Here is a 13209-nt window from a genome sequence, read left to right on the forward strand (position 1 = left end):
GTTTTCATATATTTAGTATAACTATTTTTTATTATTATTTAAGGTTTGTTTTTTAAAACAGCTTAAAACTTTCTTCCTATGTCTTTTCTGTTCTTCTTCGTTAAAAGTATAAGTTCCTAAAGGATTCCCGCAAATTCTATAACTGCAATGACATCCAGCTTCGTGGCACTTTAGGGAGTTTTTAAAACAGCTGCAATTACTGGTGGTACACGCTGTAGTGGATAAAATCAATCAAAAAGAAGAAAAGTGTTAATATTGTATACAAAGCACAGAAGGATTTAACAAATGCCAAAAAAAACCGTTTTTTTAGGGATAAATTTAAGCTTTAAAAAATAATATACTTTTTAGTTAGTGTTTTACATAAATAAATTACGAAAAGTACCTTTTGAAGAAGTGCAAGAGCAGCCCGTTTTTAATCTTGAAAAGCGGATCACTTTTAGCTCAGCAGCTTCTCTTTTACATTCTTTATTTAAAATTTGTTTTAACCGATTCGTTTCGTCGTAATTCTTCTCACTTTCCGACATTTTTAAAGATTTTTTAGCTGCTTTTGTTATTATTAAGCCAATATAGTAAAATACAAGATAAACTAATTGAATTTATAGAATTTATAACTTACTTCTTTTGGATCTGCGTGTATAAATCCGTCGAGGTGACTCTTTCTACACAAAAAAGTGAAAAAAAAATAAATAAAGTATGAAATGTCTAGGAATAATTATAATCCAAAGATTTTAGATAATAAGTTTGACTTCTAAGATTTATAATAATAATAAAAATTCTTTATATACTCAAGCTAATTGCTAAGTATAAGTTTTTAGAAATATGAAATGTAGAATCTATGACTAACTTTGATAAAGTTTATTTTTTTAACTTCCAATATCAGATAATTAAAAAAATGTATTTAAAAGGGTATAACAGTGAAAATTCTAAAGCAACTTTAACGGTATAAAGTGAATTTAATCCAAAAATTTAGTAATACAGCAAAAGCTGATGCAGTTTTAAGCAAAAAACTGTTTCATTAAAAACAATTCATTAATTTATTTTAAGTTTAAAAAAAAGTGCCAGTGGGTAACCCGTACATATAAGGGAGGAAGCTCAAGCCGTTATGCAGTACTGATCTTAAAATTTATAGTCAAAAATCTTGAAAAATGAATACTCTTTCAAAAGTATTTCGTTTCATTAAATTAAATATTACATCATAACTTATCAACTTCACTTTAAAAGCTCTCTTAAAGTTGAGTATTTTTGGTAATCTCAAATATTTTAAAAATTCTCGGAGACCCGTTTATAAAAGCGTTACTCGCTCGCCATATCAAGTAAGCGCCGAACATCAATAGCAGCATGACCCTTTTAACTATAAAAACTTTACAAAATTTTCGTCGAGGGACTGTAACTTATTTCCTGGTAAACTAAAAAGTTTCTTAACAACACAAGCTTTAACTTTTTTAAAACTGCAAACAACTAATTTGCTAACGAATTTTATTATATTTTTGATATATATAGCTAAAAAAGATCCTAGCCACGCCTGAGAGGTCGGGTGTTGTAGTATAAAAGACTTCTTGGCACCAGTATTAATATAAAAAAAATTTAATAGCCACATATGAGTATTTTTTGAATATTATAACAAAACTTTAAGAAATTATAAAATTTTTTCTAACTTGTGCGGTGCATACAGAAAGAGTACACTTAAATTTGGTATTAATTTAAAAAGTATTAGCTAAATTATTAAAAAATTTATAATAGGTTATAGAATCTTTCATTTATTGGAAAGATTTAATAAATTTATTAAAATTTTATCCTTTTAAAACCTTGATATATAAAAAACTAATAATTATTAATAAAAAAACAAAACCGATCCGTATAATAGAAGGTTCCTTCTTTCCCTTTCAGTCAAAGAGAAACAGCGAAACTGTACATTTTTTTTCAAAGTCTTTTTTTCCTCGTTTCGATCGTAGTCACAAGAAGAAAACGGAGAAGAAGTGGTACACACAAAATTCCATCCTTTTATAAAAAATAATCTTGTTTATTTAAAGTGCACACTCGTTATTAAAATTTTTAAATTTTTACCACGATACTTAAAATGATTTTAAAATCTATTTCTCAAATGTTTTATTTATTAAAAAATATTTATAGTAATAAATTAAAGTATAAAAATTAAATTAAAAAATGATGAAAATAAATATATTTAAACAAAAAAGGAAAATTAAAAGTGCCACCCGGAAACATAATGTGATTGGATAAAACTGTTACTAAAAAATTCAGTAAATGTTTTTATGATTGTTAGTAGAGTTATATTTTGTTAAAATTTACCTTAAATAGCTGTATAGAGATCTAAAATAAAAGTAAAAAGAAAAAGTTATAGAAAAAAAATTTCATTTGAATATTATAATATACATCACCAAAGAACTAGAAAAATGTTCAGCAAAGGGACCAAGTATGATCACAACATAGTTATATTAGTAAACTTGATATATTGCTATATCAACTGTTATAATTTAATTTTTCTAAGTTATTAAAGGCACACTATATTAATAAATAGCAAGTTTAATAATGTATAGTAAAGTTGATATAGTAATTTAATAAGCTTAAAGCATATACATACGTAAGTAGTAAATAAGAAATAAAAGACATAAAACCAAGAACTTGAATATACTTTAAACCTAATAAATTGTGCAGATAAAATTACCAAAAAAAGACTTATGACAAAGTTTACTAAATTAAATATATTAGCAATATCTCTGCTTTTACACCCAAAATAATATTTCAAACGAAGGCTGAAGAAGAGCATGAAAAAATATATATATAAGATAACTACCTAATCCCAGAGGATAATTTCCCTCATCGGGAACACCGCAAGACCCACCAAATTGTCTCTCATATTGTCTTGTTAAGTAAAATTTATTTAACTTTTTAAGGAAAAAGTCAGTTCTTACCTTTCTTCTACTTTTCCAAACTTGACTTTAGGCTTTTCACCTTTATTTCTTTCTTTAGTAAAGTTTTTCTTTTTATCTTTTACATTATTATTCTGGATACTCGTATTATCTGAGTTGATAGTGTTACTATCATATGTGCTTTTAATGTCTTGTACCAAAATTTTAGAATTATTACGTAACTGAATATTTATATGTTTGCAATTTCTACTCTCCTTAGCTTTTTTAGTTTTAATAGATGCGGTTTTTTCGATAATTAAATGATTATTTTCTCTTTGAACTTTTACAGTGTTACTCTCCCTTTTACATGTAGTACTGTAGAAGTTTATAACGCTAAGATTGTCACCATCCCTTTCAAGTTTTTTTTTAGATGCTACAGGAGAAGGACTTGTAGCAGCTTTAAGTTGAAGTAATCTCTTATTTTCAATCACGTTCACTTCATTTTTAGCTTGAGAGTCTTGTAGTGTACTAAAAAATAAAATACGAGAATTTTAGAAACTTTAAGTTGTAATTGTAAAAGTAATTCCATGTTAAAAAAAATTAAATAGGCTAACAATTGATGTTCTTATTTCTAATAACGCTTTTCTTACGGCTATAACTTTAACAGGAATAAAAATATTAGATATAATAATGTTAGTCTTATTTAACTCTACAAACTCAAATAAGAAATATTGTGTGTACGTAATAAATACTGTATAAGACGCGTACGATGGAGTATGACACATAGTTATTGACATTTTCCTTTCTTCTCAACTTAACTCTTAATATAATTAACTTTTTTTAATATATTCAAAGTCCTTTTCTATTTTAAAAAAATAGTTTTATTACCTTACTAATCAATATAATAAATTTATAAAAACCTGTAAAAAACATTTAAATATCGTTCTTATCATTAGTACAGTAAATATATATTTTATTTAAATAACTTGCATATGCCTTCATTTAAAAAGTAATGATTTTTGTGATGTAAAATTAAACCACACCTGAGAGATATATCTATAGTCCATCCCCGTGAGTGGCAAGCGCACACAACCCCTTTCATTGGTGGTTAAGCTGGTAACATCCCTCTTATAACCAAAGTGTAGTTAGTAAACCAATTATTCAAACTATACTAATATTCATACCCAAAGTTTTGAGATTTTGATTTTAAAAAAAATTTTTAATTCTTTTTATTTTTACAATATGACTATTTATAAAAAAATTTTATTCAAAACTTGCACTTTCGCAGTTGCGTTTTTTTTGTTTTTTTTATCTAAATAGCTTGTCATATGTTAGATCGAGTAAACACAAACATTAAGATTGTACTTATTTTTAGTAAATTTAGAAAAGTTAACTGATTTAATGTTTGTCCTGCTTTATTTAAAGTTCAAGGCTTGCCCATAAAAATTTTTGTTCTGATAGAATGAGTTCATTAACCTTTTGCTCTCTCGAATAGTAACTGGAGTTTAAAGCAAAATATTAACCCTCTAGGTGTCCAATCCGCGACAAGGTTAGTTAGATAGACTCCTTCTACTTACGGTTATTTTTTTTTGAAGGAGAACAATTCCTTTATGGATAAAGATCCCCAGGGAAGAGCAGGTTCTCTTTAAACAACGCAGCGGCCGCTCATTATACATAAATTTTTTTATTTATTACTTCTGCTCAAGGTAACCCAGTAGAAACGGGAAGCTCAAAAAAACTTTTTCAGGTCTCAGCTCTATACTTGTACAAAGTGGCGTTTACTTTTTTTAAAAAAAGTTAGAGATTGTTACCAATACTAAGAGATGTTTTTTATGGTTTTTTTAAAAAGTTATTGTTTTTTATTCTGCTTTATCATAATTTAATATTGTTCTATTTGCATTGTAGGATGCCCCAGTCAGCACAAACCCTGCACAGTCAAGAAGTACCTCGCTTGCTTCTGGAAAGCGAAGAGGCACTAATTTAATAAGCTTTATTAAAAACATTAAAAATTACTTTACTTCCTAATAGTTAAACAAGTCACTAAAAAGGCAACTTCTTTTACAGTTGAAAGAGTAAATAAATCGCTTTTTACAGCTCCCTTTACTACTAAAGACTTTATTGATAGGTTTTTTCATACACTTAATTCCTGTAAATATACTTTTTATAGAACTCTAATTTGTAACAGAATTTTTTTTAACGAAATTGACAAAGCTAAAAATTTGGATAAAGAAACTTTTCAGGGTATTTTTTTAGTGTGTAGTATGGTTTATAATATTTCTTAAAAAATAATTTTTTAATTTTATAAAAGGGGTTGTTAATAGTCACTTTTTATACTCTATACTTTTTAACAATCTATTTAAATAAAATATCTTATCTTTTCTAGCATTCCTTCCGGATTCTTTCATAGATATTATTGAAAGTTCAATGGGAGCATTATTTGATTTAAGCACAGAGGTTGAGCAAGTAATAAAAGAAGGAGAATCCGAAGTTATAGAATGTGAGGGGTTTTATAAACAAGTAAAACAAGTTTTTATATCTTTATAAGCCAGCTTTTCTTATACTAAATTTACTATAAAACTTGATAACAGAGAATATTACTTTAACTCTTGATTTTGTTTAATACTATTGAGTATAACCAAAATATTACCACAATTATTTAATTTTAAAGATTTAATTAAAAATAGGATTAAATGCTAATTTGGTGTAATGCACACCACAAAATCGCCCGTTATATCTCATCTTTGAAGGACAATTTATTAGATTTATAAAAAATTAAAATTCACTTGAAATAGTATTAAGAGTTAATAATAAATACTTTAGTAAGTAATTAATAAACATAACTTAAAAGTTCAGAAACTCAGTACTTTTTATTTATTTATAAAATGATTGACGATAAATTTGTTTGCTAATTGTTCGAGTTTTGTAAAGATTTTGATCTCTTTATTAAAAGCGTGGTTTACTTTACAAGTAGAGGAAAGCTTTACTTTTATTGCAGATTCTGTGAGCCAGTAACTTTATTCTATAGAATATAAACATCCCTTTTTATTTGAAAAAATCTAAATAGCTAAAGCACTTCGTATTAAGCCTTAATCCTAAAATCTTTTTTATAAAACTTATAATTCTAAAAGTCACTATTTATATTATAACAAAGCATCAAATATAAGCGAATTCATATTAAATTTCTAGTGCATGTGCTTATTAACGGGAGGCCCTTCTTGATTTTTGCACTTCTGCGTAGTTATGGTCTTAAAGCTTTTTATTAGCCCTCTATTTTTGATCTATAAAGGCACTTATACAATGTTGTGGTTTACCACGTATTTCAAAAGCACCTACTCATTGTTAATTTTTAATTTAAAATTTAAAATTTTAACTTTTTTTTATATACTGAAGTTAATTTGTAAGATTTCAAAATAAATAAATTTCCAAGAGCCATTAGAGTTAACTAAATGATTTTATTAGTTTTATCTCTGATTACTATATAATATATACAACTTCCCTTATGAATTTCTTGAAGGATCTAACTAATGTTTTCCAACAACTGGAAATTTGTATCAATAATTTTGAGACTTTGGTAAATCGGGTAAAGAATATTGCTGGAAAAACTGTTTATGTCGGTAATTTTTTTATAGTCTTCCTTTAATAAAAGCATTAAAATAGTTAAAATATATTCAAGCAATATTATAAGATTTTTTTAGATTTTTAATAATTTGACTCCATAGTAAGTAAAAATAAAAGTTTTTATCTATACATCTGCTTTTTTGTAGGAGAATAGTAATTTTTTAAAAATATATTTTTTGTTAAAAAAGTGAAATAATTTAATTTATTAATCGCAAAGTTGCACAACAAAAAGGTATGTAGTTGGACGCGCATTTAATAAGTTTGGAATCTTTATGCGTTCCACAGTTTTTTTTATAGTACTTTGTGCTATACATTTGCTAAATACTAGGAGATCGCTTGGAATCAATAAATTCGAAAGTCGACAGAGCCAGGAAAGTAAGTTTTTTATCTTTTCATAACTATTTATATATGGATTTTATTTAAATTAAAGGTGAATCTTTTTTTTAAATAATGATTTTGCTTTTTACAAATACTGCGAAGTTTATACGTTCAAGAATATAATTATTATCAGAAATTTGAATTTACGGAAGTTTATTAGTTATATGTTAGAGAATTATATAGCTTGAATAAGTTAATTTAGAATTAAATTTAAGTTTTTTCAGAGGAAGTAAGCTGAACAGATTTAGTTTAGGCTACAAAAATAATACTGGCGTGATTTCCCTCCTTTTTATAAGTTTCTTTACCCTCGTGCCATGCTCTTCCGACCTGTTCGCGTTTTTTTTCAGAACTAATGATTGCAGAAATAAACGAGAGTACCGAGCCCATTGTTGATTATTTGAACGCGCCACTTTGCTTATATTATGCCTGAACAAAGCAATTAAGTACAGTCAGCAAACATTCCGTCTCTGAACTTCCCTTCATTTTTTCTTTTTTTTAAGAGTAAAAAATAGTAAAAGATTTGTGTTGGCTTCTTCTTGCGAAGTAAAGAGGGGTCACTCCTTCTTTTTATTATAATTATATTTTGATTTAAAAATTTTATATGAAACATTCTATTTCCTTCTATACTAATAACTTAAATTTTTTTTTTATTATATTAGTCAAATTTTAAATAGGGTGTTACTTTTTTACTTTATAGTGAAAGTTAAGAAAATCATCTAATAAAGTTTTTATTATATTACGTTTAAGTAAAAAATCTCGCCTTTCTTAAAAGTTATTAGATAATATTTAATTTAATATTTAACGTATATTTTTATTTTTTATTATAGCAAAATTATGTTCTTTACTTCTTACGTAGGAATAACTATTCTTTTTCATAATTATTAATAAATATAGGACTTGTAATATTCACTACTCTTTTATTAATTTGTTAAATTTATAGCGATGTTTGTGACTCTTATAAAATTGTTTATTATAATTATTTTTACAATATTTTGAGGGAAAACGTTAATTATATAACATTTTCAGCTGAGTGAAAGTAAAACTTGTATTATTAGTATCATTTCTACTCACAACCATCAACTTAAAGGCTGCTGAACTTATTGAATTATTTGAGAATTTTTCTAATTTTTATATGAAAATGGAAAATATTTATGAAGCAGCAGAAATGATCCACAAATTAAAGTTGACGGTTCATAACTTGCCTGGTATAATATAACGATTATTTACTCTATTAGCGTTTATTATTGGTAGTAAAAGTAGTAAAGATCCAACTGCCTTCTTATTCGGTAAGCAGATATCTTTCTACCAATAATGATAGCCTCCTCTTTCACAATTCTCGGTTATTATGCTCATCGGCTTTTTATACTATTTCACTGCTTTTTATTAATTATGTCTAAAGGCTTTAAATGAGTATTTTTATTGGTGAAAATAAGATATAAAATAACATCCTGCTTAGTTTGAACCAAGGAATGCGCCACTTTTGTGCGAGAATAATAATTAGTAAGAGAGGAAAATTAAGTAAAAATTTACTGGCTACTTTTTCTGCCGTGAACTTTTCCTACATAATAACGCAATACTATAAGACTCAATGCGTTTATAGTTTCATTAATAATTTTTAAAACTACAAATATTTATAAAAAGGCTTCGATCAGGAGAGAAGTCAAATACTCGAAACTTCTGAGAAGATCAAAACCAAACTTTTAAAAGATTTTTCTAATTCCTGCGCTGAAAATAATTTGGAAGTAATGAAAAATTGCGCCACCGCCCTTCTTAACTTTGATGGTATTTAAGTATCTGCTCTTTTTTTTTCTTATTCTAGTTTTCTTAATTTATTTTTTTACTACCGATTATTATAAGTTTTTATAGTAAACATTTTTTATTGGTTCTTCTTAATAAGTTATCTGTAAGTTTTTTTTTTCACAATATTTTGTTCATAAAGCGGTTTTACCAATTTTATTTATTTTATAAAAATATATTTTTCTATAATTACTTTTACTTTAGTGATTTTTTTAATGAATTTTTCTATAATATTTAATACATAAAGTTTATATTTGCTTTATTCAGATGGTCTTAATCTTTGCATAAACGATTACATTAATCAGCACCCCTTCTTTTTTTCTAAGGAAAAGCTAATGAATTCTGGTTAGTAGAATATTTCATTTCCTTTTTAGTATTCAACATTTGTTATGATATCAAGAAAAAGAAGAAGATTTGTTTCTGCGAACCGCCAATCTCTGCACCGAAGTGGTCGATACCATCCAGCACGTGTTCAGAAGACCAGAAGTGGTCATGGCAAGGTTAGAAATCTTGTCAGTTTACTGACCCCCTTTTTAATATTGGGCCAATTTGCGCTCTGTCTAGCCATTCGCGCCCTCTTTAGCAAACTTTTAACTAATAATACTTTTGGTACATTAAAAAAAATTTCATTAAATCAAAATAGAGCATTCTGCATATTATTTTTACTTAGGCTTTAGAGAAAAGGCCGAAGTACCGTGGGTTTGTTTTTGTAACCACGTGATACTGTTTCTTTTTTTATTACTATTCAAGTTTATTATCGTTAGCTGTGTTTAATAATACGTAACGAACTCCAATAATTTAAACTTTAAAGGTTTCTTCAAAGAATTTTTGAACAGAAACTTTCACAATTTGTGGACGAATCACTGAAAGCTGCCGGGGATAAAGGTTGGACTGCTTTACGTTACATTTAAAAATATATACCTCTTTTTATATTTTATATATATTTATTATACATTATTATATAACATGGGAGTAAAGTTTGCTTCCTAGTGCTATCTATTATAAATTTTTATATAAAGCACGGTGGGAAAGCAAAAACTTTGTACCAGTCTCACACTCATATTTGCATGCTCTCTGCTTTATTACTTGTTAAGTTTTAATTTTTTTTTTTTAATATTTTTTTCTGAGTAGGGGTCCTTTGCTATCTGAACAAACTAACAAAGTTTCACCAGGAAGCAGAAGATCTGAAAGATCTTCTACAGAAACTAGACGTCTTCAATGACACCAATTTCCTTGAAAGACTTACTGAGAGGTTCCCACTTATATTCATATATATATACTTTGTTATTTTATTAATTATGTAACTCAACGGTTTTATAAAATACTTTTATTAAATGAATTATTCTATTTTATTTTTTTTTAGTATTATTTACTGTTCACAATTATATTCACAATATTCTTATGAAAGTTATTTTGATTTTATTTCCTTTGTAACGTTTATATACTTTTTTGTACTCCTGCTTTATAATAATAACTTGTTGTATTACAATATTGTTGTATTACAATATTATTATCGTTGCACCTCTTATTTTTCTTCCCTGCTCTTTCCTATTCTTTAGGGTATATTGATACTTTTATGTTGTACCCTCTATTTTTCGATTTTGCGTGTTGTGTTTAGGCGTATTTCAATATTTCTTATTTTCTTCTTTACTCTGAAATCATTGTATTCTTGGTTTCTCCAACTTCTAACTTTATTTATCTTCTATATTTTGTAGTTTATTTTTAATGTATAAATCGGATGGAAATTACATTCAAACGGAGCTTTATTCACTAAAAAACTTGAGTTCTAAGGCCATCAGTCAACACTACCAAAAAATCGTAGCACCCATTTTATATATAAAATGATTGAAGTTATTACAGATAATAATATTATAATATTCGCCATTTATTATATTTTAATATAATAAATGTTATAAATATATATTAAAGGGCTACAGAAAAGAAGAATATGAAAAGAAATTTTTTCAAGTCACTAAAGATGTTGATAAGCAGTTGTGTTGGAAAATGGCCAATTTGGATGTTTGCTTGAGTAATGTGTTATTATTGTTAATGTTGCTTCTTATGAGTATTACTATCATACCCATTATATTTAAAAATTATTAATTCAGGCTTCATTCAATACCATCGAGAAGCCTTAGAACGATGCCAAAAATTGTCCGCTCACGACCAAGTGGCTGCTAACTGTCAGTCCATATTTGAAAATCTGCTGGATCACATGGTTACTGAATTTCTTGAGCCCGCATTGGACGCGTACGTGAGGATTATTAGGCTTCCTTGCTTGGCATACACCGCTTTATAGTGACATTGTGTAGCCAGTTATAAACATTTTTGGCCTTGTAGGCATATAATAATTAAAAGGGTCGCTATAGAATTTCTTGCTTCCTCGACTGACAGGCAGATGCCACCCAATACTTTGCTGTCATTCGAGGGTTGATAAATGTGGATATTCCAATAACGCCTATTAGCAGTCGCGCGACCATTAACCGCAATGATTAATATGATATTACGATTATTATTATGACTACTAATAACTTTGGAGTAGCGGGAATGCAGCAATTGAACATTTTGACACTAAAGAAGAGCCTGATTTTAACTTTCTGCAATTGGTTTTTTGCATAACACAAAGTGTTGCATTTTTAGTGAGTAGTTTACTTTATCTTTCTTTCATGTTGGTTATCTGCTTTTTTTTGTTGCATGCAGAACAATTTTTTCGATAAACACGTCTACGCAATGTTGATATCATCTTTTTATGTACAAAAAAAATCACGTGAAACACTTCAGGTTTATGTTGAGGTAAAAACTTTATTGTTTAAATAGTAAATAATTAAAACAATTAATGACATTATAAAAATGGTAGAAGCTCCAGAGTAAAGTGGAACAAGGGCTTCGTCTACTCTTGAAAGGTTGTTGATTATTATTGTTATTATTATAATTATTAATATTATTATTACTATTATTATTATTATTCAGCTACCAGTAGTTATATTTCGCGTTGTCTTTCGTATCAAAAAAAGGATATTTACAATGTGGTTGTCTTTGAACATGACTGCACACCGGTAACAATAATTATTATTAATATCGTCATTGTTATTACTGTTATTACAGACTTTCATTATGATATGTAGTTTCCTTGAGAAGCAAGTTGAAATTGTTGAAAACGGATTAGATGGCCGAAACAAGACAAACTTTGTTATGAACATGGCAATGAATTTACAAGTACTCTACTTTGTAAAACTCAATTATAATAGTAGTAATGAATTTCATAAAGAACATTATTCTACAAAACATCTCCAACCGGCTAACCGTAAACGAGCTGGGCGCTTTACTTCTTCTTCGCGACGTGGATATGGTCATTCAGAGCATAAAAAAGTTCCAAGTAATTTATATTGTTTTTTTTTAATTATTATAATGAATGTAACTTGAAATATTTTTATATAAACGCGAGTTTTTAGATTTACAATAACCTATAAAAAGATTTGTATATCACGCTTGAGAATAGTTTTATTCTCACCACTTTTTACCGTTGCGAAGATTGCGTCGGCCGCTACTATCTTCTCTCTTCTCCGCGAACTCTGTAGCGTGTTGACATTACAAGCAAATAACGTCGTCGGTGGAATAATGAAAGGTATATATTTACTAAACAATCTCTTTAGCGTGCTTTGTATTGTCTTGTTTATAGTTCTTGTCTTTGTGTTTGAAATTTTTTCGGTTGAAATATAAAGAAAGTGTTATTGTCAAAAAAACGAACGTTATAGCGAATCATTATATATTTTTTGTTTAATATTATATTTAAGGATCCCTTAGCCGCCTGAACAAGGAAAATATTACTTTTTTACTGAAGTGTAGAGCGGATTGGACGCGCAGCAAAAAGCTTATACTTTCCTCACTTAAAACTTCATCACATTGATAGCAATAAAAGTTTTAAAACTTAATTGTACAAACACTTGACTATTAAGTATAGGCAATTGTAAAAGGTTAACCGAAGGGTTTATAAAGATTCTATTAAACAACGCTTGGAACCGTTAAACTATATTTGTAGTCTAAAATTTATAGAGAAAAGTGCGCACAAATCTCTTTAATATTTTTATTTAATTCATCTTATTCGTAAAACGACCCCCTGCCTACGCAGTTCCACCGTCCAGAGCTTACTGTTAGAAGACAAATTGGTTATAAAATTCTAAAGTATAAAGCGAGTGAAGATTATCTCCTGCATTGGGCTGTTTCGCTTTTTTCGCTTGAGACATAGAAAACAATTTATCATATATATAGTTAAGATTAACCAAGTCTAAAACACAAGTTAACAATGCTTTAGCATCAAAAGTTCAACCTATATAAAAAAATTGTTATAATCACTTTGATAACCGGCCATGTTAACTTATCTTTAATTTACTTTAAGAAAAAGCCTCGAGGTACTTCAATTATTAGAGCAGGCCTTAATTTCTTAGTATAAAATAAGGCTTAAAGTTCGTTATTTATTAAACAGTTCACGATAACTCACAAATCCAGATTCTACTAAAGTTCGCTTGGATGACATAGACGATACCACTGA

At 27.6% G+C, this 13209-nt stretch overlaps 2 protein-coding genes across 2 annotated transcripts; one reads left to right on the plus strand and one right to left on the minus strand.

The window, feature by feature from the left end:
- Positions 1–21: 21 nt before the first annotated feature.
- LOC135144522 (uncharacterized) lies at positions 22–3663 on the minus strand. Its single transcript, XM_064076550.1, has 7 exons — positions 3636–3663; positions 2931–3395; positions 2813–2880; positions 1850–1998; positions 617–659; positions 383–541; positions 22–212 (listed from the first exon to the last, which is right to left on the minus strand). The coding sequence occupies exons 1-7, from the start codon at positions 3650–3652 to the stop codon at positions 22–24; spliced, it is 1092 nt and encodes a 363-aa protein (XP_063932620.1). The 5' UTR covers positions 3653–3663.
- Positions 3664–4434: 771 nt separating this feature from the next.
- On the plus strand, positions 4435–12567 carry LOC135144523 (uncharacterized). Its single transcript, XM_064076552.1, has 25 exons — positions 4435–4505; positions 4574–4614; positions 4773–4839; positions 4896–4992; positions 5053–5108; positions 5251–5384; positions 6382–6481; positions 6814–6860; positions 7951–8068; positions 8505–8645; positions 8928–9005; positions 9061–9160; positions 9472–9545; positions 9792–9912; positions 10376–10478; positions 10590–10689; positions 10769–10910; positions 11203–11299; positions 11361–11453; positions 11518–11563; positions 11631–11716; positions 11766–11876; positions 11929–12036; positions 12192–12285; positions 12455–12567. The coding sequence occupies exons 1-25, from the start codon at positions 4478–4480 to the stop codon at positions 12565–12567; spliced, it is 2295 nt and encodes a 764-aa protein (XP_063932622.1). The 5' UTR covers positions 4435–4477.
- The last annotated feature ends 642 nt before the right edge of the window (positions 12568–13209 follow it).

The sequence above is a fragment of the Zophobas morio genome, unplaced genomic scaffold (genome assembly GCF_036711695.1).
Source record: "Zophobas morio isolate AGI-343-1 ecotype UQ-CSIRO unplaced genomic scaffold, CSIRO_AGI_Zmor_V1 ptg000106l, whole genome shotgun sequence".
Classification (NCBI taxonomy): domain Eukaryota; kingdom Metazoa; phylum Arthropoda; class Insecta; order Coleoptera; family Tenebrionidae; genus Zophobas; species Zophobas morio.

Bases quoted from the DNA above. Each gene is read 5' to 3' on its own strand.
- LOC135144522 (XM_064076550.1), bottom strand. The intron at 660-1,849 runs GTTTTGTTTTTT...TTTTTTGTGTAG, and splicing joins ACCTTCTATTATACGGATCG to AAAGAGTCACCTCGACGGAT. The intron at 213-382 runs GTACTTTTCGTA...TATCCACTACAG, and splicing joins CTCTTGCACTTCTTCAAAAG to CGTGTACCACCAGTAATTGC.
- LOC135144523 (XM_064076552.1), top strand. From the start codon at position 4,478: ATGGATAAAGATCCCCAGGGAAGAGCAG. The intron at 9,161-9,471 runs GTTAGAAATCTT...TAAACTTTAAAG, and splicing joins CCAGAAGTGGTCATGGCAAG to GTTTCTTCAAAGAATTTTTG. The intron at 11,300-11,360 runs GTGAGTAGTTTA...TGTTGCATGCAG, and splicing joins CACAAAGTGTTGCATTTTTA to AACAATTTTTTCGATAAACA.